The sequence below is a fragment of the Leptopilina heterotoma genome, unplaced genomic scaffold (genome assembly GCF_015476425.1).
Source record: "Leptopilina heterotoma isolate Lh14 unplaced genomic scaffold, ASM1547642v1 Lhet_164, whole genome shotgun sequence".
NCBI lineage: Eukaryota > Metazoa > Arthropoda > Insecta > Hymenoptera > Figitidae > Leptopilina > Leptopilina heterotoma.
Genome location: NW_025110880.1, coordinates 644,956 through 670,442, shown reverse-complemented (window position 1 = coordinate 670,442; position 25,487 = coordinate 644,956). Strand labels below are relative to the sequence as shown.

The following is a 25,487-nucleotide window of genomic DNA, read 5'->3' as shown; positions in this document are numbered from 1 at the left end:
TGCAAATAATTCTATAAATGTATATTTTGAGGAGAATTATCAAATATCAGCAATAATAAATTTTAAAATAATTTATTTAAACAATTGTTTATTTTTAATAATAATTTCTTTACTACTTTAATTGAAAATTAATAAAAGTTGCAAAATTAGAAAAAATAGTATTTCTCAAGATGAATTTTAAAATACTTGAAGAACTATAATTATAATCAGATTCCAAAAATATTTTTAAAAATTCATGCAAAAGAATATAAAAGTAAAAAGTTGTTTATTTCTTGAAAATTATGAATTTTGACAAAGAAAAGACAATCGTTTCTCATTTTAAGATAGTAAGAAAATGTTGCTAAATATTGCTAAAAAATTGTAAATTTTTAAAAGGAATTAAATTGATGATATTAGTTAAACATTTCTGAAGAAAAGTAAGATAATGCGATAGAAAAATATTCATTATCACGATTTGAAAGTAAATTTACCAGAAACTGTTTTTCCACACAAAATACATGTTAAATTTCATGACTTTACAGGCACCATTAAATATTAATTTAATGACAAATAAAAAATATATATATTTCATTTTTTCCGTTTGAAACATATTTTTTCTAAATTTAAGAAAATTAATTTATCACTTTATGTATAAACGAATTTAATAATAATGGTTAACTTTCTAAATAGAAATATTATAAAAGCTATCAAAACTAACATTATTGCTAAATAATATTTTTTAAACTAAAATAAAATTTTTTATTTTTTAAATAAAAAATTCTATTTAAAAATTTCAATAGAATTTTTTATTCAAGTTAATGAAATCAGTATTCACTTTAAATACTGATTTAAATAAAAATTGATTGAAAACATTTACTTAATAATATATACAAGTAATCATTTATTTTTATATTTTTAATCAATTTTTCCTTTTCAGTGTACAAATTTTAAATAAATAAAATACGAAAAATGAAAAAAATACTTACGAAATGTAACATTTGAAGGCTTGATAATTTTCGGACATACTTTGAAGAGTCCGAGTTTAAATTTGACAGAGACGAGATTAGCGATATTTCTTGGCATTTGTGGCAGTGAATATCGTTCCTCAGTGTGGAGCCATGATGGTCCCAAAAGTGCAGTGGTTAACGCTGCTAATGCAGCAAGACCACAAAAAACTCCACATCTTGTCATCCTCGTCCCACCAGTTCCTCCGGTACAACACATTTTTTTTTCCTTTCTCTATCCTCCTTTAATATTAATTTCAACTAAGTCATTTTTTTCCATAATTTACTCATACTTTCAAACCCGAAAAAAAAATTATTCCCCTTTTTCTTTATTTATTCCACTTTTTTCTCATTTTTTTTCAATAAAAATGTAGAATATGCCTTTTATTTTACTTTTTCGCAAGAAAAAATTTTAAATATTAATGAATAATAGAGATTAAAATTTGACGTAACATGTTTAACATTACACGTTTCCTTTCCTTTTGATGTGCTCACTATTCATTACGGTTTGACGAGAACAGAAGACACACACACAAAAATGCACCAACAAAAAAAAAAAAAAAATGAGAACGAAGAATCACCGGAAATTCGAGAAGATCCACAGGTCCACGACTGGCATTCCGTGGATTTTCAAACTCACGTCACGTGCCCGTCACATAGGTTTCAACACGGATAGTATCAGAGCTTCCAGCACACATTGTTTTACGAACTCGAAAATGATTGAATTTTCAGGAGGCGTTTCTCATGAGCATTTTTGTTTGTTTTTTTCAACTGAGAAGAATAATAATGACAATTTACATTTTTTGAGATAAAGTAAAACAAAAGTGAATTACATAATTGAATAACAAACATTTATAGAGTTTACTTTATTGAAAGTGGAAATTTTTGATTTTATTTTCTTAGTTAATAACATTATAATAAAATTGTGTAGAATTTTATTTTTTTATTTTCTTGATACATTTTTTTGTGGGGAGACTTTTTGATTAGTTTTGAAAATTATTTTTCGTTACATTTTGCTATTTTTAGTATTAATGCGTTTTTAATCCAAACAGACTGATTTGTGCTGAAAATTCATTTTTTATACTGTGTCAATTCGTTTCTAATCAAAACGGATGAATTTGAATTGACAAATTTTTTTTAATCCGTCTCAATTCGATTTTAATACAAACAGATTGATTCAGAAAAGAAAAAATTCTTTTTAAGTCTCAAATCGTTTTTAATGCAAACAAATTGATTTTGAATAAAAAAAATATTTTTAATTCTGTGTCAATTCGTTCTTAATATGAAAAGATTAATGTAAATTAAAAAAAACATTTTTTATTTATCATCATTTCATTTTTAATCAAAACGAATTGATTCAGATTATAAACTTATTTTTAATTCAGTATTAATTAGTTTTTAATCGAAGCGGATTGATTCCAAAAAAAGTATTTTTAATTCCCTCTCCGTTCATTTTAATCCAAACAATTTTCAGTTCTAATCAAATTGGATTAATAAGGAATGAAAAAACTTTATTCCGTATCAATTTGTATTTGATATAAACTATTTAATTTGGAAAAGAAAATCCGTTTTCAATTGGGTCTTAATTCGTTTTTATTTCAAGCCGATTTATTACGAATAAAATAAATATTTTCAATTTTGTCTCAATTTCCCTTTAAACCAAATGGATTGATTCGAAATAGAAAAATTATTTTTAATTACGTCTCAATTAGTTTTTAATCCAAACATATTGATTCCGAATAGAAGAAAATATTTTTAATTTTGCCTCAATAAATTCTTAATTTAAACGAATTGATTTGGAATAAAAAAAAATATATTGAATTCCGATTCAATTTGTTTTTAATCTAAGGAAATGAATTTGGAATAAAAGAACTATTTTTAATTGATTTATTTAATTTCTTAACTTTCTTTAATTCCGTTTTAATTTTTTTTCAATCCGAATTTATTTTGAACGAAATAAGAGTATAATAAGATTTTTATTCTTGGCCAAAAAAAAAAATTAGATTCGTAAGAAAATTTATTAATTTGGAAAGAGTTTTTTCTCAATTAGAAATGAATTTAGATTATAATAAAAACTTATTAACCCCAAAAGAAATTAGAACTTTCGTCATGAATTTTTTTTTCTAATTAATATTTTTCTAATTCTATTGATAATAATTTTGTTTCATTTTTGTAAAGAATGTTGTTTTATTTTATAATTACAAAGCAAAAATGATAAAAATTCTAATTTTTTTTCTGTAATAATTTTTTTTGCGCGAAAATGAAAAGTTGAGAAAAAAATATTAATGATGTTTGAAAATTAGTGCATGAAGAATTTCCTTGACTGAGCGCGGGTCTTTAATTAGCTGGAATGAAGGGAATTCATTAAGATATAGGATATTCCGTGTGTATAAAGACATTAGGGAATCTGATTGAGAATAGTAGAAATTCATTGCGAATTAAACTAAACGGCACGTGCCAGACTAGAAGAGAAGCCTCAGGAGATTCGATAAAGTCAAACTCAATAACTCGTTCTGGATAACTCGCTTATCGGAAGTCAGATTATTCGTCTTTCATCGTCTGAAACATTTGCGCTATCGCCTTCTCGACCGGTAAATCAGTAAGTTCACCCCTTCCACCTCTTCATTTCTACTATTTCGTATATAATATGCATTATATATATATATATATAAGGATGCTGCACTACCGGAAATGTCGCGGCATTATATAGCCAGTGTTTTGTATCTACAAGAACAATTTCCAGACTACAATTATTTACAACTGTCATAGCAACCTGGGAAAATTGGAAAATACGTTATGTAATTATCGAAGCGAAAGCTATTGCGAAAATTCCCTTTTGGTATTACATATGTAAATTATAAAACTTTGTAAGTTGTAATTTTTAAAATGATCCACAGAAGGTAAATTTATGTATTAAACTGAAAAAAAATTATCTTTCAAATAAAATAAAAATATAGTAATAGTAAATTAATCATAATAAAATAATTAGATAATTATTTTTGTTTTAGAGCGTTAAATTAGAATGCCGATTGTTACTGTCATCGCTTCGTCAAAAGAATGCCCTATTGGTGAGATTTTTTATGTTATTTTAAAAGCAATGATAAATAATTAATAAAAAATATTTTTGAAAGAAAATGGACAATCTTTATATAAATATTAATATTAATCGAAAAATTATTAATTTTTCGAGGTAAAAGAATTTTTCTTTCTTCAAATATATTTAAAATTTTAATAAAAAAAAAGTAAAGATTGCCCTTATTTCTTGAAATTAAATAAATTCCTCTATTTCAATAAAGGAAATCCTCAAAGAAACAAACAATTCTTTTTTGAGTGCAATACAAGATAAAAAGTTTTAAAGCAAGAAAATCTTAAATTTCCTTATTGCAAACAAAGTTGAAAAAAATTCCTATTGTAAAATAATGAGAAAATAAAACCATCAATTGACGATCGTATAAAGTGAAATGAAAAAAAAAGCTTTGACGTATATAAAACAATAGCTTCCTCTGGAGGAAAAAAATTCTCCGTTGAATAAAAATAGAATGCAATATTATACCATAATATTCGATAGATAATTAAAACTTTTACAATCAGAAAATTTTCAAAAAAGAAAATAGATAATTCTATGAAGATAAAAAATATGCACATTGGTTTTTCGAATTGTTCCTCATCTTTTGTACATAATTTATTGAAAATACTTTATTATCGAATAGCAACAATTCGCGCGCTAAAACGCGCGGTTAACTTCTTACTTATTTTAAAAAAAAAAAATTAGAAATTTTAAAAATAATAGAATTTAAAAATTTTTAATTCAAATTTTTGTTGAAAACACTAAAAAAATTGAATTTTAGAGAAATTACAAATAATTGCAAAAATTCAGTTATTTTTAAAAGTAATAAAATTCTTCTCATATAATTCAATTGTGTTAAAATTTTTTTTTAAATTCTCGTCAAAATCATATATTTACTATTTTAATAAAATTTTCCAAAAATAATTTAATTATTTAAAAAAATTTTTAATAAAATTTCCCAAAAATAATTTAATTATTTAAAAAAATTTTTAATAAAATTTTACGCAAACATTTAATTATTTTTATAAATAATAAAAATTTCACAGGAATTAAATTATTTACAAATTTTTTATAAATTTCTTTGCAGTAATTCAATTGTTTTCATAAAAAATAATTAAAAATTCTAGAAACTAATAATTGAATTGAAATGATGAAAATAATTTTGAACAAATTGCAGTAACAATATTCTTATAATATAAAACAATAATTTTGTCTCTGGGTCAACTTTAATTATTATGAAACATGAAGAAACCGATCACTCCGAGTCTTTGACTCGGAGCAATCGCTGTCTTCATGTTTTATAAAAATATTCTTATAAAAGTTATTGAAATAATGAGTATATTTCCTATTTCTTAATGATAATTTTTTAACAATTAACAAAATATTTTTTATAATTATAGAAAGGAGAAAAATTTGCATAATTTAGATCAGTCAAACGAAATTTGTTATAAAAAAAAACAATTAATAAACAAAATTTATTTGTTAATCATAATTTTTCTAAAATTTTCTAAATTTTCTAATTTCAAATATTATTTTATTGTAAATCATGAAAAAATACCTGCATATTTTCGATTTGTCAAAAAATATTTTTTAAAGGAAACAAAACAGAAGCATACATAAAAACTAACTTCAAAGTGTGGACAGACAGAATACATAATTCATTGAAATACTTTATATTATAGATTACAGAATAGTTTTAAAAATCAATTCTAAATCACATATCTTTAGGCTCGCCTTCAGGTATGAGACAATTGAACAATTTTTTACAATATTTTTCTATTTAGTAAAAGCGGGGTTAGTTAAGTGAAAAATTTAATTTCCCTTAAACTTTGCGAGAGGCCATTTAGACACAACTTTGAAACAAAAAAAAATAAGCGACACAAAATCCAAGGAATAAAGTGCCAAGAAAGTAGAATCATTTAAATATCTTCTCTCTCTATATACGTGACCAACAAGCGAGAAAGTTTAATCCTCATTGCATTAAATTGAACTCTTTTTTTTTAAAAAGAAAAAGATGAATATATTTTTGAAATGCAGAAGCTCTAAAACTACAATAGAACATAAAACCACTGGTCCAAAGAGTAATCCAAAGGAGAAGTTTTACATTTTACAGCAAGCATTAAAGACAGAGTTGAAGGAGAGAGAGAGAGAGAGAGAGAGAGAGAGAGAGAGAGAGAGAGAGAGAGAGAAAAAGAGAGATGAAGAAGAAAATAAAGAAAACCGGCGTGTGTATTTCAAGTTTATCTTTTAAGAAAAATCTATGTGTTACGAGAATCATCAAACATGCCTTAAAGTTGTTTCGTGCACTTTTCAACTTGAAATGTGAAAGATGAAGAGAGAGAGAGAGAGAGGGAGATTTTGATGGCGTACTTGTCGCCGCATGACGCTGGCAACAGACTTGAGAGGCATCTTACAAAGATCGGTTCGTTTTTCCTTTATTCTTTAACCCCCGTGACTTGAAATTCCTTCCGGTATATATACACACAATATACTTTTACACACACTCTTTTTCCAAAGGTTTCCTTCATTTTTTTTCCTCTCATTTCCTTCTGGCTTTCTCCCTCGTCAATGTGAAATCACCCTTTAATGGGTATTTAAAAAAAAGGGAGAGAGAGAGAGAAATGCCAAGCCGCGTAAATTACATTTACGAGGGCAACCACTTTGGTTTTAATGGTAGTCGATACACTTCTCTGTATTTTATCCAAATCGATGACTTTACCCCTCCTTTCTCCTCTCCAGTATGTGTATTTTGAAATGAAACCAATTTTCTTCTAATATGTTCGAAATGTAACTGGACATGTGTATATGTCCATATTGAACTTTCTAAAAAAAATTACTATACATAAAAATGATTAATTTTAAGTTAATTTGTTTAAATAATAAAATTTTTTAAAAATTAAATCCTTTCTTCCTCTTTCTTAGGTTTGAAAAAAATTATGAATATTATTGATAATATAAGAAAAGTTTCCTTCAATTTTTAGCTTGGCGTTATTTTTCAATTTTGAGAAAGAAATTCCTAAAGATTCCAAAAGCAGATGCTCCGCTTGGCGAGGCGTCGTCCGCCAGGTTAAAGAGGACTCCACTAATAGAGTTTATAAAAATTTTTTATTATGTATTACTTTTTAACGCTGGTATCTAGAAAATTACTAAGAAGGAATGTTAGAAAAATTTTAAAGTGATATTAATTTTAAGAAAATTTACAAGAAAATTTTATTCGTCTTAGGACATCAAATTTAAAAATATAATAATTTTTGTGATAAAATTAATTTTTTAATATTAGTTCACAATCCTTGTCAGCATATAAAAAAACCGCTGCCAAGTTGTATATTTTTTTTCATATTTTTGGTGCTCATTTCATGAACACTTTACTTCCTCATAGAAATAAAAATAATAGAAATATATGAATAACTTTTTATAAATATGGTAAAAGTGATTGAATTTTGGGTCAATCAATTTATTTTTAAATACCCTACAAGATAGTTACAATAATTTAATAGTTAATCAAAAATTTTCAAACAAAAAAGTTGAGAAAATGTTATTTTTCACAATTTTTGGTTTTTAAAATACCAATAATTTCGAAATTTATTATCGAATCAGGTTCAAAAATAGGTCAATCGAAGCGTTTTTCAATGCTCTACAAGTTGATAACGATAATTTTAAAGTTACTTCTACGTTTTTCAACAAAATTTTCAAAAAAGTTTTTTTTTCCAAAATTTTCGATTTTTAAAAGTTTAATAACTCTGGTTAATATGGACGAAAAATGTTTAATTAGGGCTCAAAAGATGCGTCTAAAAAAACTCTACAAAATTATGGAAAAACATTTATAGGTGTCCTAACATTTTTTTAAAGTTATGGGCGAAAAACGTTTTTTTGCAAAATTAAAAATAAAAAAAAAAATTTAGTTAAACTTTATTAATATATCAGAAAGTACTCTCACTTTATGTCCGCAGGTGAGATCTACAATTTAAAAAAAATTTAACCCAAAAACTCTTCATGATTTCGAGATATTTATGAAAATGTGATGTTTACACACACACACACGCACACACGGAATGACATTTTTTAAAAATGTCATTTTTGAACTCCTGAGGTCAAATAACATAAAGATATGTCAAAAAATCGAACTCGAAAAATTTCGGTATTACAATACTTCCTCTATGAGGAAGTAATATTTTATAAAAAATATAAAATATAACTATTTTAATAGTTATATTTTTTAACGTTTATTTTTATGTAGCTACAAAAGCTAAAAGTTTACCATAAAATAAATTCTTCTCTAAATTATCACACATCATGAAAATATTAAATGTCAGTTTGTCTAAGTTACATTTAAAGTTAGTAATTTTTTTTTAAATTTGTGAAAGAATTATGCTTGTAATCTTACTTTTAAAGTAAGATTACAAGCATAATTCTTTCACAAATTTCAAAAAAAAATTTAATTAAAAACTTTAATTTTTTAAATAAGAAATATTATATTAGTAACTTTGATATACTAGAAATTAACAATTCTGGTGCTTTGCAATCTTCAAGAATTTCTTTCTCAAAAATGAAAATTAACGCCATGCTAAAAATTGTAGGAAAGTTTACTTATATTTATCAATATTATTTATGATTTTTTTCAAACCTAAGAAACAGGGAAAAAGGATTTTAAATATTAATAACAAATTTTATTATTTAAACAAATTATCTTAGAATTTATCATTTTTATTCATAGTAATTTTTTTTAGAAAGTCAGAAATATCTTGATTATTATTTTCAAAAGTCGTATTCTACAAAAAAGGTTTTTTTGAAATTTATTCTAAATTTTAGTAGTAAATAAAAGTTGATTTACGTAAAGAAAATCCAATTCCACCCTTTAGGGAATTAGTAGTAAAAGAAAGTTTAAGACATAAAACTAAAAAGAATTTAAATTATTTGAATGCGAGTGATAAAGCTAAATACAGTTCGAAAATAAATCGTGTTTTCACTAAAGTAGCAAAGGTAAATTTAGGTCAGACATGGATTTTAGTGTAAGTAGTTGACATTAATGAAATACTGTAACTTTAAGTCTGATGTTCGTTTATAATTTTCTGATAATACTGATTCTAATATAATAATTTTAATAAATACGTCTGACTGGAACTGTCTTTTACTACTCGTATTCAAAAGTACGTTTTACAAAACATGTATTCTTTTGTTAGTGGACAATATTTGAAAATGAAATCTAACGTCTGATTAAAATTGTTCATTACTACTGAAACTTGATAATAAATAAGTTAAAAATCTGTCAAGTCTGACTCAAATTTGCTTTTACTACTGATAATATAATGATTACATCTCTAAAGACGTATATTTTTTTACTACTGATTTTAAGTGGAGAAAAGTTTTTTAACCTTCATATTTACCTTAAACCGACTTTTACTACTACTGACAATCATAAAATGGTATGCATAAAAAAGTAATTAAAATTAAAAATATGTATAAGAAGGGTAAATATTTTCCACTACTGATTCCAAATATTAAATAAATAAAACGTCGTTCTTCTTGAAGCAAACCATCTTCTGCTATTGAATAATTATAATAATAATAACCTCAATATTACTTAATATTCCATTAACATTCTTGGAATATTCCATTACAATAAAAGTGTATTCCATTACAGTAAAAGTGACCCCCTACCTTGAGGAATGGGGTTCACTTTTACCAACAAACCATCAGTTCCAAAGTTTTGTTTTTCCAATTTTATTTTTTCCAAAAATTTACATTTCCAAACTGATTTTACCAAAAAAAAATTTTACCAGAAATATTATTACAAAAAAAAATTTTTATCAAAAAATTTTTTTTATTAAAAATATTTGCATCTTTTTCAAAATTCATTTATTTTTAAAAATTCATGATATAATGCTTTTAATATTCAATTTATTAAATTTAATAATAGGGTAAGTGCGGGTATAGTCGGACAGTACTAGTAGTCGGACACTTCCGTGTTTTTTGGCAAATAAATAATAATGCATTGTGATAATTACTTTAAAAAGTATACTGGACGAATGTGTGAAGTTTATATTTTATTAAAATAGTGTTATTTTCGAAAATAATTAAACAAGAAATATTTTATTTAATGTTTTAAAAATCATGGTGTCCGACTATAGATACAACCATTTTCGAGTAGCGCGATGAGTGGCACAAAGTTTTGTTGATAATTAATCATAAATATTAAAACTTATAGGGTTTAAATATTATATTAATAACTTCTAATATGCTTTAATTCCATTTTCCAGCAGATAGCAATTAAAAAATTATCTTTTTTACTTTATAAATTCAAAATATTTGACAGATGTCCGACTATAGAAACAAGGGGAAAAAGTGTCCGACTACTAAAGCATTCGTAATTTTTTATTAAAATGTTTATATTTTATTAAATACTCAACTATTTGTAACAAATTTATATGATTTTTAATCCTGAAGAACTCCTTTAATTAATAATGTGCTTATAAACACAGTAGATATTTGCTATTTCAAGAAAAAAAGCATAATTTAAGATTGTATCCTTAAGTGTCCGACTACTAGTGCATTTACCCTATGTGAAATATTTACTGAAATTCATTTTTAAATATAAAAATAAATAACTTATTGAGTAAGAATTACATTTTTTGAAGAAATATTTAAAATATCAGTAGTAAAAGGAAGTTATAAGTAGAAAGAGAGAGAGAGAGAGAGAGGGGGTGGGGCAGAGTCTTCCTGCCGCAAACGAATATTTACTGGTAGAAAAAAAATGCTATGGCGACACTCAGCCTGGTAAACAATCCGACACGTTTTCTGTTCTTTATACACGTGAACGAATTGCTTTTACCGGTAAAATCTATCGAATAGTTCGTATATGCAATTGATTTTGGTTAGTTGGCAGGAGCACAAGTTCGTGCTTTACTCTCATTCTCTATCTCTACCTCACACACACTTTCTCTCTCTCTCTTGATGAACGCAAATGAAATATATTAATGGTGTCGTCGTCAACCTGTTATTGTCAAGGATTTACCGTTGAGAGGCTCGTTAAAATCTATTCGGTAAATGAAAGCTACCAATTTAAATATCGAAAATCGTTTCCCTTTGCAAAAGCACTACACCGACCTTTTTTCGTTTAAAGAATTTTAAAAGCCTAACGGTATTAATTTAAAAAAAACATTACATAATACTTACTAACAATGAGATTAATATTAAATGTACTTTTTAAATGTCATTCTTTTGAGTGTAACTTTTGCTTACTGTATACTGATATTAAAATTAAATGTATCTTTTTAATTATTTCTCCTATAATTAAGAGTTTTATTTTTGTCATTAATATTAAATATATTTTATTAAACATTTGTCTGGGCATAATTAATTTTTACTACGAACAGTAATATTAAATCTATTTTAAAAGTCGATTCAAGTCAGACATAAAGTTTAAAAACTCCTTTAAAATTATGATCAGTAGTACAAAAAAAAAAATAATAAACAGACATGAATATCAATTTGAGATGGACTTGTCAGATTTTTACCTTATTTAGTATAAAGTTTTAGTAGTAATAATCAATTTTAGTCAGACGTTAGATTTATTTTTTTTAAATATTTTTATATTAACAGAATATATAATAGAAATTATAGAATATAGGAAACTATAGACGAATATCAGACTTAAAGTTTAGAGTACTTCATTAATGTCAACTACTTACACTAAAATCCATGTCTGACCTAAATTTATCTTTGATACTTAAGCGAGAACACGATTTATGTCCGAACAGTATTTAGCTTTATCACTGCGGCTCTAAAATAATTAGAAATTTTTTTAGTTTTGTGTGTCTTAAAGTTTCTTTTACTACTAACTCTTAGAAGAGTGAAACTAAATTTGCTTTGTGTAAGTAAATTGTTATTTAAAACTAAAATTGAGAATGAACGTCAAAGAATCGTTCATTGTAGAACTTGCGACTTAAATAAATGAAAAACAAAGAAAATTATGTCTGACTAAAATTTACTTCTTCTACTTGTAAGTTACTTGTGTTAAAAATATTGGCACTAAAATAGAAATGAATAAATATTTATTAAAATTAAGAAATATGATCAAAAGAAAAATTTTAAAGATATTTTTCTGACTAGAATTTTCTTGTACTACTTGAATTTAAATTTGTTGGTCTGTCTTGAATCTCCTGTTACTACTGATTTTTTAGCTGTAATAGTGAAAAAAGATATTGTTATTATATTAAGAACACTGATATACTTGTAGAGTAACAAGTTGATATTTTCGTCTGACTGGGACTTTCTTGTACTACTTTAACTAAAAATTTCATTTGTCTACCTTAAATCTACCATTATTTCTTCAACTATTGACACTCTCTAAATTTGAATTATTAAAATATTTACTAATTTAAATTAGTGAATGACTTTTTGTATTAGTATTTTGCATTTTTGAATTAGTAAATTTTACTAATAAATAGTAATTTCTACTAATTTATTAGAAAATTGAACTAATTCAGAAGCAAAAAGTCAGTCACTAATTCAAATTAATAAATATTTTTACCAAATTTGAACCTTGATGCAAAAATTGAAAAGAACGTATAGTCATGAATATTAAAAACACTGATAGTGAAATATTTTTGTCTGGACAGAATTTACATGTACCATTGGAACATATGTTTGTCCGACTGGAATTTTCTTGTACTACTTAAACTGAATATTACTTTTTCTTGGCTAAAATCTACTATTATTACTGATTTTTATCAGATTTAAGAATAAAAGACGGTGTTATTGTCCTGAATATAAAAAATATTGGTAGTAAAATAGTTACAAGTTAATATATTGTTGTCTGACTGGAACCTTCTTGTACTAGTTATACTAAAAATTACTTCACAGTAAATCGTGAGGTATTAAAAAGTGTTGCAGAATAAATTAACACCGAAAAAGATTAAAATAATCAATTTTGGTGTTATTTTTTGCAATGAATGAAATTTTAGTTCATTAAATTTTTTTATAACTATAAAACATGAAGATATCGATAACTCCGAGTCTTCGACTCAGAGTTATTGATTTCTTCATATTTTATAATAATTAAAGATGTCCAAGTAATAAAATCATTATTTTATACTATAAAAATATTATACTTCTTCAAAATTATTTTCATTATTTCAATTCAATTATTATTTTCAAAAATTTTTAACTACAATTTTACTTTATATCTATTATTTTTAATAATTTTCGAAAAAGTTCTTTGGCAATTTTCAAATCCATTTGTTTACAATATTCAATTTCACGAAATTTTAATTATTCCTAAATTCTTTAATTAAATGCATATTGGAAAATAAAAACTTTAAATAATATAAAAGAAAATTCAATTAAACTTTTTCAAAAAAATTAATTTCAAAATACAATTATTTCTAAAAATTCACGCTATATTGCTTTTAATATTAAATTATATCTAAAATTTTAACTAAAATTCATTTTTATGAAATGAAAATCAATTTTTATTAGAAAATTCTACAAAAATTTTAATTATTTAAATGCAAAAGTAAATAATTTATTGAATAATTGAATGTTTCTCAAAATTCAATTCTCATAAAGAATTTTTAGTAACAAATTTTTAAATAATTGAATTCTTCTGTTAAATTTTATTAAAACTTGCATGAACATAATTACTTTTTTCAAAGAATTCAATTATAATTGTATGAAAAATAATTGAAACGCTGCGATCAGTTTTATTATTAGTAAAAATAATTGAATCCTTAAGAAGAATTTTATTATTCTTGAAAATAATTGAATTTCTGCAATTAAATATATATTGAAAAATAAAAAATTGAAATAATTTCAAAAAAAATCCTATTAAACTTTTAAAAAGAATTAATTCTACACAATTTTTTATCAAATATATGAAAAATTAAGAATTTCAATGATTTTAGTTTGAAACTTTTTCAAAATTTAATTATTTCTAAAAATCCACGTTATAATGCTTTTAATATTTAATTATAATCTAAAATTTTAACTGAATTTCAAATTTTAAAACCATTTTTATTAGTAAATTCTACAAGAATTCAATTATTTAAATACAAAAATAAATAATTTATTAATTTCATGTTTCTTGAAATTAAATTGACATAAAAAATGTTATCAACAAATTTTTTAAATCATTAAATTCTTTGGACGAATTTTAATAAAATTTTTAAGAATAATCACATTTTTCGAGGAATTCGATTACAATTGCATTAAAAATAATTGAAATTCTGCCATGAGTTTTATTATTTATGAAAATAATTGAATTCCTAAAAGAATTTTATTATTTATAAAAATAATTGAATCCCTGTAAAAATGTTATTATTTATGAAAATAATTGAACTATTGCGAAGAAATTTTTAAAAAAATTTATAAATAATTGAATTCCTGTAAAAAATGTGATTATTTATGAAAATAATTGAATGTTTGCGTAGAATTTTATTTAAATTTTTTTTAATAATGTAAATTCTTTTGGAAAATTTTATTGAAATAGTGGATATTGAAAATTATTAAATTTTAGAAAACTTTTGAAAATAATTGAAATTTTGACAAGAATTTGATTAAAATTTTGTAAAATAATTGAATATCAGAGAAGAATTTTATTATTTGTAAAGAGAATTGAAATTTTTACGAGAATTTGATTAAAATTTTGTAAAATAATTGAATATCAGAGAAGAATTTTATTATTTATAAAGAGAATTGAAATTTTGACAATAATTTTTTTAAATTTTTGAACAGAATTGAATTTAGTAACTATGTCACTAAGTTAGTTAGTAAGTTAGTAACTAACTTACTAACTTACTATTCTCTCTGGAAAAGCTAAATTCGTTGAATTTTTACAAATTATTGACTTTGGTGTTTTATTTAAAGTAAAATTTCATTCACAGTTAAAAATAACACCAAAATAGATTATTTTAATTCTTTCTGGTGTTAATTTAATCCTAGAGGGATTAAACTGTTGCAGATTATTTTAATCCATTCTGGTGTTATTTTAACACCTCACGTTTTACTGTGTTTCTAAATAAATCTACCATTACTGATTTGTGACGGAAAAATTCAAAAAAATATTTAGTCACTCTCTTCTATCTCGAATTTTCTTTTACCACACGTAATGAATTCTATGAAAAAAATAAAAATAAATAAAAACAAGAAATACTTCACATCCTAAAAAATATCAACAAAAAGACAATAAAATTCATTTATTCCTCCATAATATTGTGAAAAAATTCGCCATCCACACTCTTTCGAGACGTAAATCAATAATTATTTTTCTTGTCATCGTTTTCTCGTCATTCGCGGGTGGGAATTTTTTTTCAATTTTTTTTTTGTTTTTTACGTCTCGTCACAGTGTGCGGGCACTTGCAGCGCGCGTGTCAGAGGCCGTAATTCGTGTGAAATTCGTGCAAGTGGCGTATCCGTTTCGAAAGCGATAAGAACAGCGGCAAACGAGTGAAATATATGTGAAAAGGGTGGTCGTTCAAGGGGGATGAAGAAGAGAGAGTGAGTGAGTGAGTGAGTGAGAAAGAGACAGAGAGAGAAAGAGAGAGAAGAGAAACGAATAGGATTGGTGAACTGAGTGGTGTGGTGGCCGCTCCAGAATCGTACAAGGGGGAGGTGCGGGTTTTAGGTGGCGGAAAAAGCGCGTAATTCTTCGCTAGGACGGCGCACAGACCGTTAATGGATTTCTAGTTATGTGGAAAAACCATTAAAACGTTTGCTCGCTCTCGAAGAAATTAATTCCGATTGCCGTTATCGCGAGTACTTGTAAAAAAGAAGGGAATGGATCGAGATTAAGACTCGGGATCTTTCTCTCTCTCTCTTTCCATATATATATATAATACCGGAAGTAGAATGAGAATTCGTTTTTTACTCACTATACATGAAAATCAAAGCGTGAAAAATGTATAGTATCTAGTTTTTTTTGAAAAAAAAAATTTTTATCATTCTCGTGAAAAATCTCTTTTAATCTACCAGAGAACAAAAATCAAGTTAAAAAAATTTAATTCCTTATTTCTAATTTCAACAGGAATTTTTTATTTCAATAATTTTTAAAAAGAGTTTCACCTCTGAAAATTTTTGATTCTTTTTACACGTATAATAATATAAGTTTTGTAGGTTATATAATAGAGAACAAAAAAACACCCCTGAAAATTTTTAAAAAATGAAATTTAATTTTTTAAATACTTTTTTAACTTGAATATTTTTTCACGGAAGTATCGAGTTCGTTTGAAAAGAATATAAACACTTATAGACATTAAAAAATGAATTTTTCAAAGAAAGTAAAAATATAATATTTTTTCTTAAAACAATAAATATTTTTACACTTTAAATTATTAATTTGGTTTAATAAATATTATAAAATTTATTCAGAACAAAAAATATATTAATTTTAGAAAAAAACCAAATTAATAATTAAAAAAAGCTCTTGAGACATATCTTTTTTTAGGAAATGAACAATTTTTTCAAACTGAAGTATTAGTGTCGTTTCGTAAAAGTTATTATTATTATTAATAAGGCCTTTTCGTAATTTTTATTTTATTATTTTATTTGATTTAAATAAAAGCTTCCACTAATTGGAAATCGAATTTTTAAATATTTTCGTAGTTTATTTTTTATTTTATCTCCTAAAAATAATAAATATATATAAATATTTATTTCAAGTATTACTAATAAATTAGCTTCTTTCACCTTCTTTTGTTTGATTGAAATAAAAAGTAAATAAATTAATTTGTATAAAAATTAAATTAGAAAAACCTAAATAATATTTCCCCCGAAAAAAAATTTATTAGGTATATATTTACTTGTTGTGACGCTTTTATTATTACAAAAAACAATGTAACAATAACTTTTTATTGACAACGACGAAGCAAAAAATAAAACAATGACGAAACAAATGCTAAAATATTGATAAAACAAAGGAACAAATATCAGAATAAAACAAAATATGAACAATTCTTTATTGCAATAGGATTAAAAAACAATATCATTTTTATATTGAAATTCGTCGTGAAAAATAATTTCTTACACGGTGTATAACAATAAAAAATTTTTGTTTTCACTGTTTATAACAGATGCGCGCTTGGACTTTGGAGGTTTTCTGGTTAATCTCTCAAACGTTATTCTCTTGTCTGGCTGGCAATGAAGCATAAACGATTGTTGAGTCCCGTCATTCGATGGAGGGGTAAAAATAAAAAAAAAAATATAATTCTAACACAAAAATCCTCTCTTTTGATGTTGCAAAGTATACAATGTATGTGAGAAAAAATGATGAGAGTATTTTATACACTTGAAAAATTTATATTTCGATAGATTTTATTTTTATGACATTTATCATTGTTTCATATATATAGATCTCTAAATATTGTAAATATATATATGGGTACATATAGAAAAGAACAAATTTTTTAATATAAAGCAAAGTTGATAAAAAATTTAATAGTCTAAAAAATTCAAAAAGTAAGACAATGAACTCGAGAAAATTGTATCAATAAAGAGTTTCTCGGCTTATAGTCTTTCTCTCTCTCTCACTCTTTCTTTCACCTAAGCTGCTTTCCGCTTTAGTAACTGAAATATAGAAAACTAATTTCAAGTAACTGTACTATAGGGAAGTTACAAGTTTCTTTCGCTTTTTTTCCTTTTTCTTGTTTCTCATTCCTTTTTATTTTTCTTTTTTGCTTCTTCGTTTTTACCTCTCTTTTTATTCTTTACTATTCTTCTCTTATTTTCACCTTTTTGAGGTCGGTATTCCTTTCATTAAATTGTCGAATTTATATAGACTCCAATAGTGCGGAATATTCTACATATTCACATTTCGGGAATATTTCTTTGGAACATTGGCAATATTCCATCCACATTTTAGGAATATTAAAAAGTCAGACTGTTGTAATATTGTAATATTCCTATAATATTCCAATGAAATATTTCTAGTACATTCCAATGGAATATTCTAATATTATTTCAAAAGAACATTCCAAAGGTCGGAGGTTTTAATATTTTGAAAAAGTAGATGGAATACTCCTGAGGAATATTCATATGTTATAAAATTTCAGGATATTCCAGGAATATCCTGTGGAATATTCCGTACCATTGGGGAAAATATAAATATTTTCTGTTATTGTTTTTTATTCTTATATTAAATTATTTATATAATGTTATTATTAATATTATAATATTATATATATTACAATAATATTATATAGGTATGTATATGTATATAAAATTATTTTAAAACATTTAAATGTTATAAAAGAATAGTTTAAATTTTTCAGTACTCCTGTCTAAATATGTAATTAAAAAATTATGTAAATAAATTATTTTATATGAAAAAGTTTACATTATTCGCATTTTGAAATATAATCTCGTGAGACAAACTAACGAATTGAATAGTTGTCCGTTACATTCACTTTACTCTGTTTAGCATTATCCGTCCCATAGTAATTATGCTCATGTATCTGACATCTAATACCCTTAGTGTCTAGCAATATCGCTTCATCACTAGAATTTAATTACTATTTATTGTATATTTAGTTTATAAATTTCTTGGCTTTAGTTGTATAAACAATTTTTAATTTATTTTTTATTTTGAATTGTCAAAATTATTAATAAATAAAGGAAATAGTTTTATTTTTTCAAGGGAATTTTAGTATCAGTAGAATACGTCTGTCTTGGGCAGACATATTATCTTTCAAATATTCTTGTTGTTGTATTTTCATTCCTATTTGAATTTTATTATTATTACATGTTCAGTAGTACAAGTAAATTGTAGTCAGACATTTACAGTAGAAATTATAATTAAAAATAATTTTGTTTTCTTTTAGATTGTAACTGTATTTTACTATTTTTATTCAGAATTATATTATTGATACGATAAACGAATTTTTAATATTTTGTCTGACTATAATTGAATTTTGCTACTGACTGTAAAAATATTATTTAACTTTCTGCCTAACTATGATTGTTCTCTGCTACTGATTTTGATAGTAAAAATACTATTCAATTTATTCGTCTGACTATAATTGTTATTTACTACTGATTTCAATAATAATAAAAATATTCTTTTAATTTTTTGTTATCTACAATTGTTCTTTTCTACTTACTTTGATAGTAAAAGTGTTTCTTAATTTTCTGTCTGACTACAATTATTTTTTACTACTGATTCAAAAAAATTATTCGATAGACTTTTTCTAGTATAAATCACTTTTAATATTTTTCTAAATATTTTTTACATTTTGCACTTAAAATTAATGACAAATTTTCAACCCTAATTATTTTTTTTAACTAAAAACTAAATAAATGAATTTATTATTCAAAATAATTTCAAAAATATTAAAAACTTGTTTTTATTTTAGTTCTTAGTAGTAAAACATATTTTTCGTCAGACATAACATTTAATTTGTTTAATATTATTATTTGTAGTTTATATTACTTTCAGTTATTCATTTCTTTCTTTTGTACAGCAGTAGACAAAAATAATTTTTCTCAGTCATAATAATTAAAACTATTGTTAATTTATAACAAGTAGTACTGGAAAATTATAGTCAGAAATTATAATGCTTAATCCTTTGTTATCAGTAGCACAATTTGTCTCTAAATCTAAGTTAGTAAAATACAACTAATTGTTAGTAAAAACTTTTCTGATTTTCAGCTTTAGAAATCAGTAGCAAATAATTAATTATTGGTAGAAAATAACTAAAAACTAATTATGGACAATATTAGTCAGTAAAAATGTACATTTTCTACGAATGAGAATCAGTAGTACAAAGAGAATATAGTCAGACGTTTAATTTTCGGTCATTTTTGTCATTTAGTAAAAGAAGTTAAGTCGAACATAGAATTTTTTTCTGTACCATAGTATTAGTACTATCAGTACTATCAGTACTATCAGTAGGATCAATAGTATTAGTAATATTACTACTATAATTAATATCAGTAATATTAGTACTGTCAGTAGTATCATTAATATCAGTAGTATTAGTACTATCAGTAGAATCACTATTATCAGTAATATTAGTACTATCAGTAGTATCGTCAGTATTAGTAATATTAGTACTATTAGTACTATCATCAGTATCAGTAATATTACTACTATCTGTAGTATCAGTAATATTACTACTATCTGTAGTATCAGTAATATTAGTACTATTAGTACTATTAGTACTATCTGTAGTATCAGTAATATTACTATTATCAATAGTATTATTTGTATCAGTCATACTATTAGTAGTAAATTAATTTATAATTTATTTATTACTAATGTTAGTAGTATACTGTACTATTAATAGTTTCAGTAGTATCAGGAGTAACAGCAGTACTTTATTACAATTACTATTAGTAGTACAAAACAACTTTAGCAAAATTCCTTTTAATCCGTAATGCTTTGCACATAATGAGATGAATTTTCCCCCAAAATAAAAAATAACAAAACTGTTAATTGACCCAATGAATAAATTGATGAGATTTATTCTCTAAAAAAAATACCTGAATCAGCTCGTATAATGAACATTCTTTTTTTTACTCTCAACGTTCGCATGCTCGATTATACACCGCAAATTATTTTTCAAGACCGTGACGCTCGTTATCGTATTGAGGATCATTAACAAAGCTTCACAATAAAAACAAAGACAAAAAAAAATAAAATATAGAAAAGAAAAAAAGACAAATCTGACGGTTGTAAATAAAGTTTTACTACATTGTGTATAAAACAGAAAGACTGAAAGAAGAAAAAAAAAGAAGTAATAAAAAATAAATACAGAGCTATATAATCAATATATAGAGAATGGGAGAGCATCGGCAAGTGGGCGGCATTAGCTCTTCCGGGCGTGAATCGTGGCCAAGCCAAACTTTTAATTACCCGGAACTTGAAACGAAGAAAAGAGCGGAAACAGTGGGAGTTCGACCGCGTGAGAAAAGGATGAAAATATCGCCCGGCAAAAGCTTCTCTCATTCCAATATAGACATTTTGAAAGGCTTCTCTTCTATAGCCACCAGGTCGTGGTCGTACACCGGAACTAAAATACTCTTATCCGCGTTCATCGGGGTGAACAAAATAATTCAAGAAAAAGAGAAAAAAAAAGGAATTTGAAAAGAGAATAAGTTTTTTTTATTTATTTTTTCTTTAACAGAATTAATTTGAATCTCGAATTTGCGTTACAATATTTTTTTTCAACTCCAACTGAGAAGAAAATTTCACTTTTTTTTCTGTAGCGGAAATTTTTTTTTTCTTCTATTTTTTACACCATTTTATTTATTGGTGAAAAAAAGGAAATTTTTTTTTTACGTAGGGAAAATAAGTAAACGTTGCCGCCCAACTACACGTGACCTGGATTTTTCAATAAAGTCAAATTCAACGTTACCTCTGTCAGGAAAGAATGAAACGTATTTAATGGATGACAAAATCCATCAGGAGAATAATTTCTTTTTTTACGTATATTTCATATTCTCTTTGTTACAGAATTATGACATTAGTGATTTTATTTTTAATTTTTCATATTGGGAGGGTATTTTTATTGAAATGAGAATTTTTTATTCTGAATAAAGTGAAATTTTCAACTTTTATTATTTATTAATATAAATTTGGTTCCTTTTCATTTTTTTTTAAATTTCTGTTTACAGTAGGAAATGCATTTTATATTTTAACTTTAATTCTTGATTTATAAATTAAATTTTATTTGTTTACAATTTACATTATAGTGGATGCATTTTGGAACGTAATAGTTTTTTTTAACTTTGAACAGAATTTTTTTTGAAACGAAATTTATTTTTCAATTTAATGATATTCAATTCCATTACTTTCAAATGTGGCTTAAATATTTTTTTATTAAATGAAAGACCCTTTTTATCAAAGAGAAAAAATTACATTTTTATTTGCAACAAAATTTCATTTCAACGTTTAAATTAAATTTAATTAATTTTTCTATTGATAAAAAGCTGCTTTTTAAAAAAAAATATTTTTTTTTGTAAAAAAGTATTATCCTTCTCCACATCAAAATGTAATGTTTTAGAATTCATTTTTTTAATTTAAATAAAATATTTTTAATTTAATAATAAATTTATTGATTAATTGATAATGTAAAATAGAATTGGAAATGAAAAATGCTCTTTTACTTAAAGCAACACTTTTCTTCTATGGCTGACTATAAATTGACCTTTACTACTGATTTTGGTAGTAAAAACATTTTCTATCTTTGAGTCTGACTAGTTTTGTTTTTTTTATTTAATATAAATAATTTGTTGTACTACAAATTCTGTATTTTTGTAAATAAATAAAAATAGTCAGACGTTTTGGTTTTTAATAATTTTTTCATCAATAGAATTACAATCAATTTTTTACTATCAATATTTCTATTTATCCAAAATGTGCAATAATTGTTACTTGCAGTGAAAAAATGAATTGAAAAAAATTATTTCAAACAAATGAATATTTGATTTTTAAAATTTATATTCGTTTGCTAGTCATAAAAAACAGTTTAGCTTTTTTTTAAAAAGTATTTTTTTTATTGTCGACAAAATTTACTGGTTAATTTTTAAAATTAAACTTTATAAATTTGAATTTTTTATCCTAAAATTTTCATTTATTTCAATAAATAATTTTCGCTCAAAAAACTTTTTCCACTTAAAGGATTTAACTTTTTCCAATAAATAATTTTTACTCATATTAAAAAACAATTTTGTTCATTAAACCAAGCTTAATTAATTGCATTTTATAAAATTTTTTTAATTTAGAATTATAATTTATAATTAAATAATAAATTGTTGAAGTAATTAATATTTCAAAATTAAATTTAATTCACATATAAAATATAAAAAGGTTTCTCTACTTCAATATCAAATTATAATTGGTTTTGTTTTATTTAAAAATATCCCGTGTAGAAATGGTGGTCGGGTTCTAGTGGGGACCTCACCAGTTTACCCCATTTGAAAAAGGGCTCCAACTAGAGAAACTGGTGGGGTTCTAGTCGATTTTGTCACGCTCTAGTTGATAGGGCCCCGACTAGAAGTTCTAGTTCACTTCTACCGGTTTTAAAAATTATTATTTTTCAACTTAACTTATTTATAATTGAATTCTCCATTCATATTAACATTATTAATGATTGTTGCACACGAAAAATCTCGTGCCTATGAGGGTTCGAACCTTGGACCTTGGGGACACCAGACGGATACACATACCTCTCGGCCATGATAGGTTGGATGGACTTCCGCTTAAAGTACATCCCGTTTGGAAATTCCGCCATTTGTCCCTATCTCTAGTAGGGCTCTCGCTAGATTCTGACTAGAATCTCTAGTCGAGAAAAACTAGTCGGGTTCCAATCTAATTCTAGTTAGATGATTCTTACAAGCATTATTTATTAAAAAAGTTTGCATATTATTTGATTACTTAATTTTTTAATTATTTAAACAAAATCTTTTATTTATTAAGTAAATTAAAAAAGAATAAACCATAAATAAATATTAATTATGTGGATATAATTAATTTTTATTAACTAAATATTGTAATATATTATTTATTATTATATTATTTATTATTATTATTATTTATTAAAACAATTATAGTAAATATAAAAATATAAAAAGTAATGTAATAAATTAGTTATGTTTAATTTTTCAATAACGTTATAGATATAATTAATTCATAATATTTTGAATTTTAGGGAGTTATTATTCATCACTCTTATTTAACTCTGCATTCCTAATGATAGTTAATAATAATTAATTATGACATTATTGAAAAATTAAACATTACTAATTGCAGTGCTTTTTATATTTACTATAATTATTATAATTATATTATTCAATTTATTATTGTAATTATAATATTATAGCATCTTTTTAATTATTATTAAATACTTGCATTAATTGTGAAAAACATTTTAAAGTATAATTGCACATACATATCTTTTTAAAAAAAAATTATTTTTACGAATAATATTACAATATTTAGGTAATAAAAATTAGTTATACCCACATAATTAATATTTATTTATGTTTTATTCTTTTAATTTACATATTAAATAAAAGATTTTTATTTAATAAAATTGCTTTATTGGAATTTTTTGTAAAAATATTCTACAATATTTAAAATTTTGTTTAAAAAATGTTAAAAAATTAAATAATTAAATAATATGCAAAATTTTTTAATAAATAATGCTAGTAAGTTTTTCTATCTATTAATCTGAATTATTTATATCTATAGAAAGATAATTTATGTATGTCATACTTGTACACTAGTTTGTCTAGTTTGAAATCGATAAGGTCCTAGTGAGTTTTTTCCAGTCTGAATTATCTAACTAGAATTTGATTGAAGCCCGACTAGTTTTTCTAGACTAGAGATTCTAGTCAGAATCTAGCGAGGTCCCTACTAGAGATAGGGACAAATGGGGAAATTTCTACACGGGATAGTTTTCATTTTCAAAATAAATTAAATTTTTTAACTATAAATTTGATTTCTGTTTTTTATAATAAAAAAAATATTTTTATGTACATAAATCATTGTTGTATTAGACTTTTATAACTAAATTTGAAAAAAAAAAAATTTGAATTGAAACTAATTAAATTAATCTATTAGTAAATACAATTTCAATTAGGTTTGAATTTCTAATGAGAATTTTCATAGCAGAAATAAGTGAATTGTTTTGTTAATTAATAGAAAAATAAACTAACTGCACAAGAGATAATTAATGTAATTAATTAAATAATAAATGAAATTAAATTAGTCAATAATAAATATAAATACTAATTAACTTAAAAATTATATTTAAAAATATCATCTCCATTAAACTGGGGGAGAGAAATATCAAAGAAATGAAGAATAATAAAAAAATATGTAAAAAAGATAAAAGATTTACACTTTATCAAAAAGCATTCATAGGTCGAAATTTGGACAGGTCATAAGTTACTTTAGCCATCAATCCGTTTCACGTTTCCAACTCCCCATTGTACGCATTAAACCACCACACGATGACGGTCATTGGACATTGCTTTCAAATGATGCTTCGAGTGTAGTTTCCTTCCGTTGAAAAGCTGATAACTAAACGAGGAAAAGTCCTACGAGTTATTGTCCAACTATTTTTTTTTATTTTCTCTTTTTTTTTTGTTCTATGTGCCATGAGTGTAAACCAACAGTAAATTTTCACGTGTGTAATCGATACACGCAATATGAAACTCGTAAAAAAAATTGTTTTTTGTTTCCTCCTGTATTTGTCAATAATCCCTTGTAAAATATCAATTTCAAAATTTGTCTCTCGATTTCACGTAAAGTTGGAGAAGTATAAGTTTTAATAAAAGTTAGTTTCGATTTAAATACATAAATAATTTCCTAGGATTCCAGTTGTGTTCTTTTTGGATTTTTTTTATAAAATCCAAAGAATTTGTTTATTATTTATTCAAAAATACACTGAAAAGTTCTGCGGTCTTTCTCTGTTTATTAATTAAATATTTTTTATTAAATG

The 25,487-nt window shown here is 24.2% G+C and overlaps 2 protein-coding genes across 6 annotated transcripts in view; one reads left to right on the top strand and one right to left on the bottom strand.

The window, feature by feature from the left end:
* LOC122499063 overlaps positions 1–25,487 on the top strand; it is a 693,598-nt gene that overhangs the window by 622,858 nt on the left and 45,253 nt on the right. For 2 of the 4 annotated variants that reach the window (XR_006301298.1, XR_006301297.1), the window contains 2 exons: positions 3,992–4,051; positions 17,115–17,305. The gene's annotated coding sequence lies outside the window, so the exon portion shown is untranslated. Of the gene's footprint in view, positions 1–3,991; positions 4,052–17,114; positions 17,306–25,487 lie in introns of those variants that run through there. The other 2 variants (XM_043607134.1, XM_043607133.1) reach the window with 1 other exon arrangement.
* LOC122499061 overlaps positions 1–25,487 on the bottom strand; it is a 365,723-nt gene that overhangs the window by 339,245 nt on the left and 991 nt on the right. The window contains exons 1-2 of one of the 2 annotated variants that reach the window (XM_043607129.1): positions 24,936–25,217; positions 966–1,754 (exon numbers count right to left, since the gene is read on the bottom strand). In XM_043607129.1, the coding sequence (XP_043463064.1) occupies positions 966–1,203 (238 nt within the window). In that variant the 5' untranslated portion in view covers positions 1,204–1,754; positions 24,936–25,217. Of the gene's footprint in view, positions 1–965; positions 1,755–24,935; positions 25,218–25,487 lie in introns of those variants that run through there. The other variant, XM_043607128.1, reaches the window with a different exon arrangement.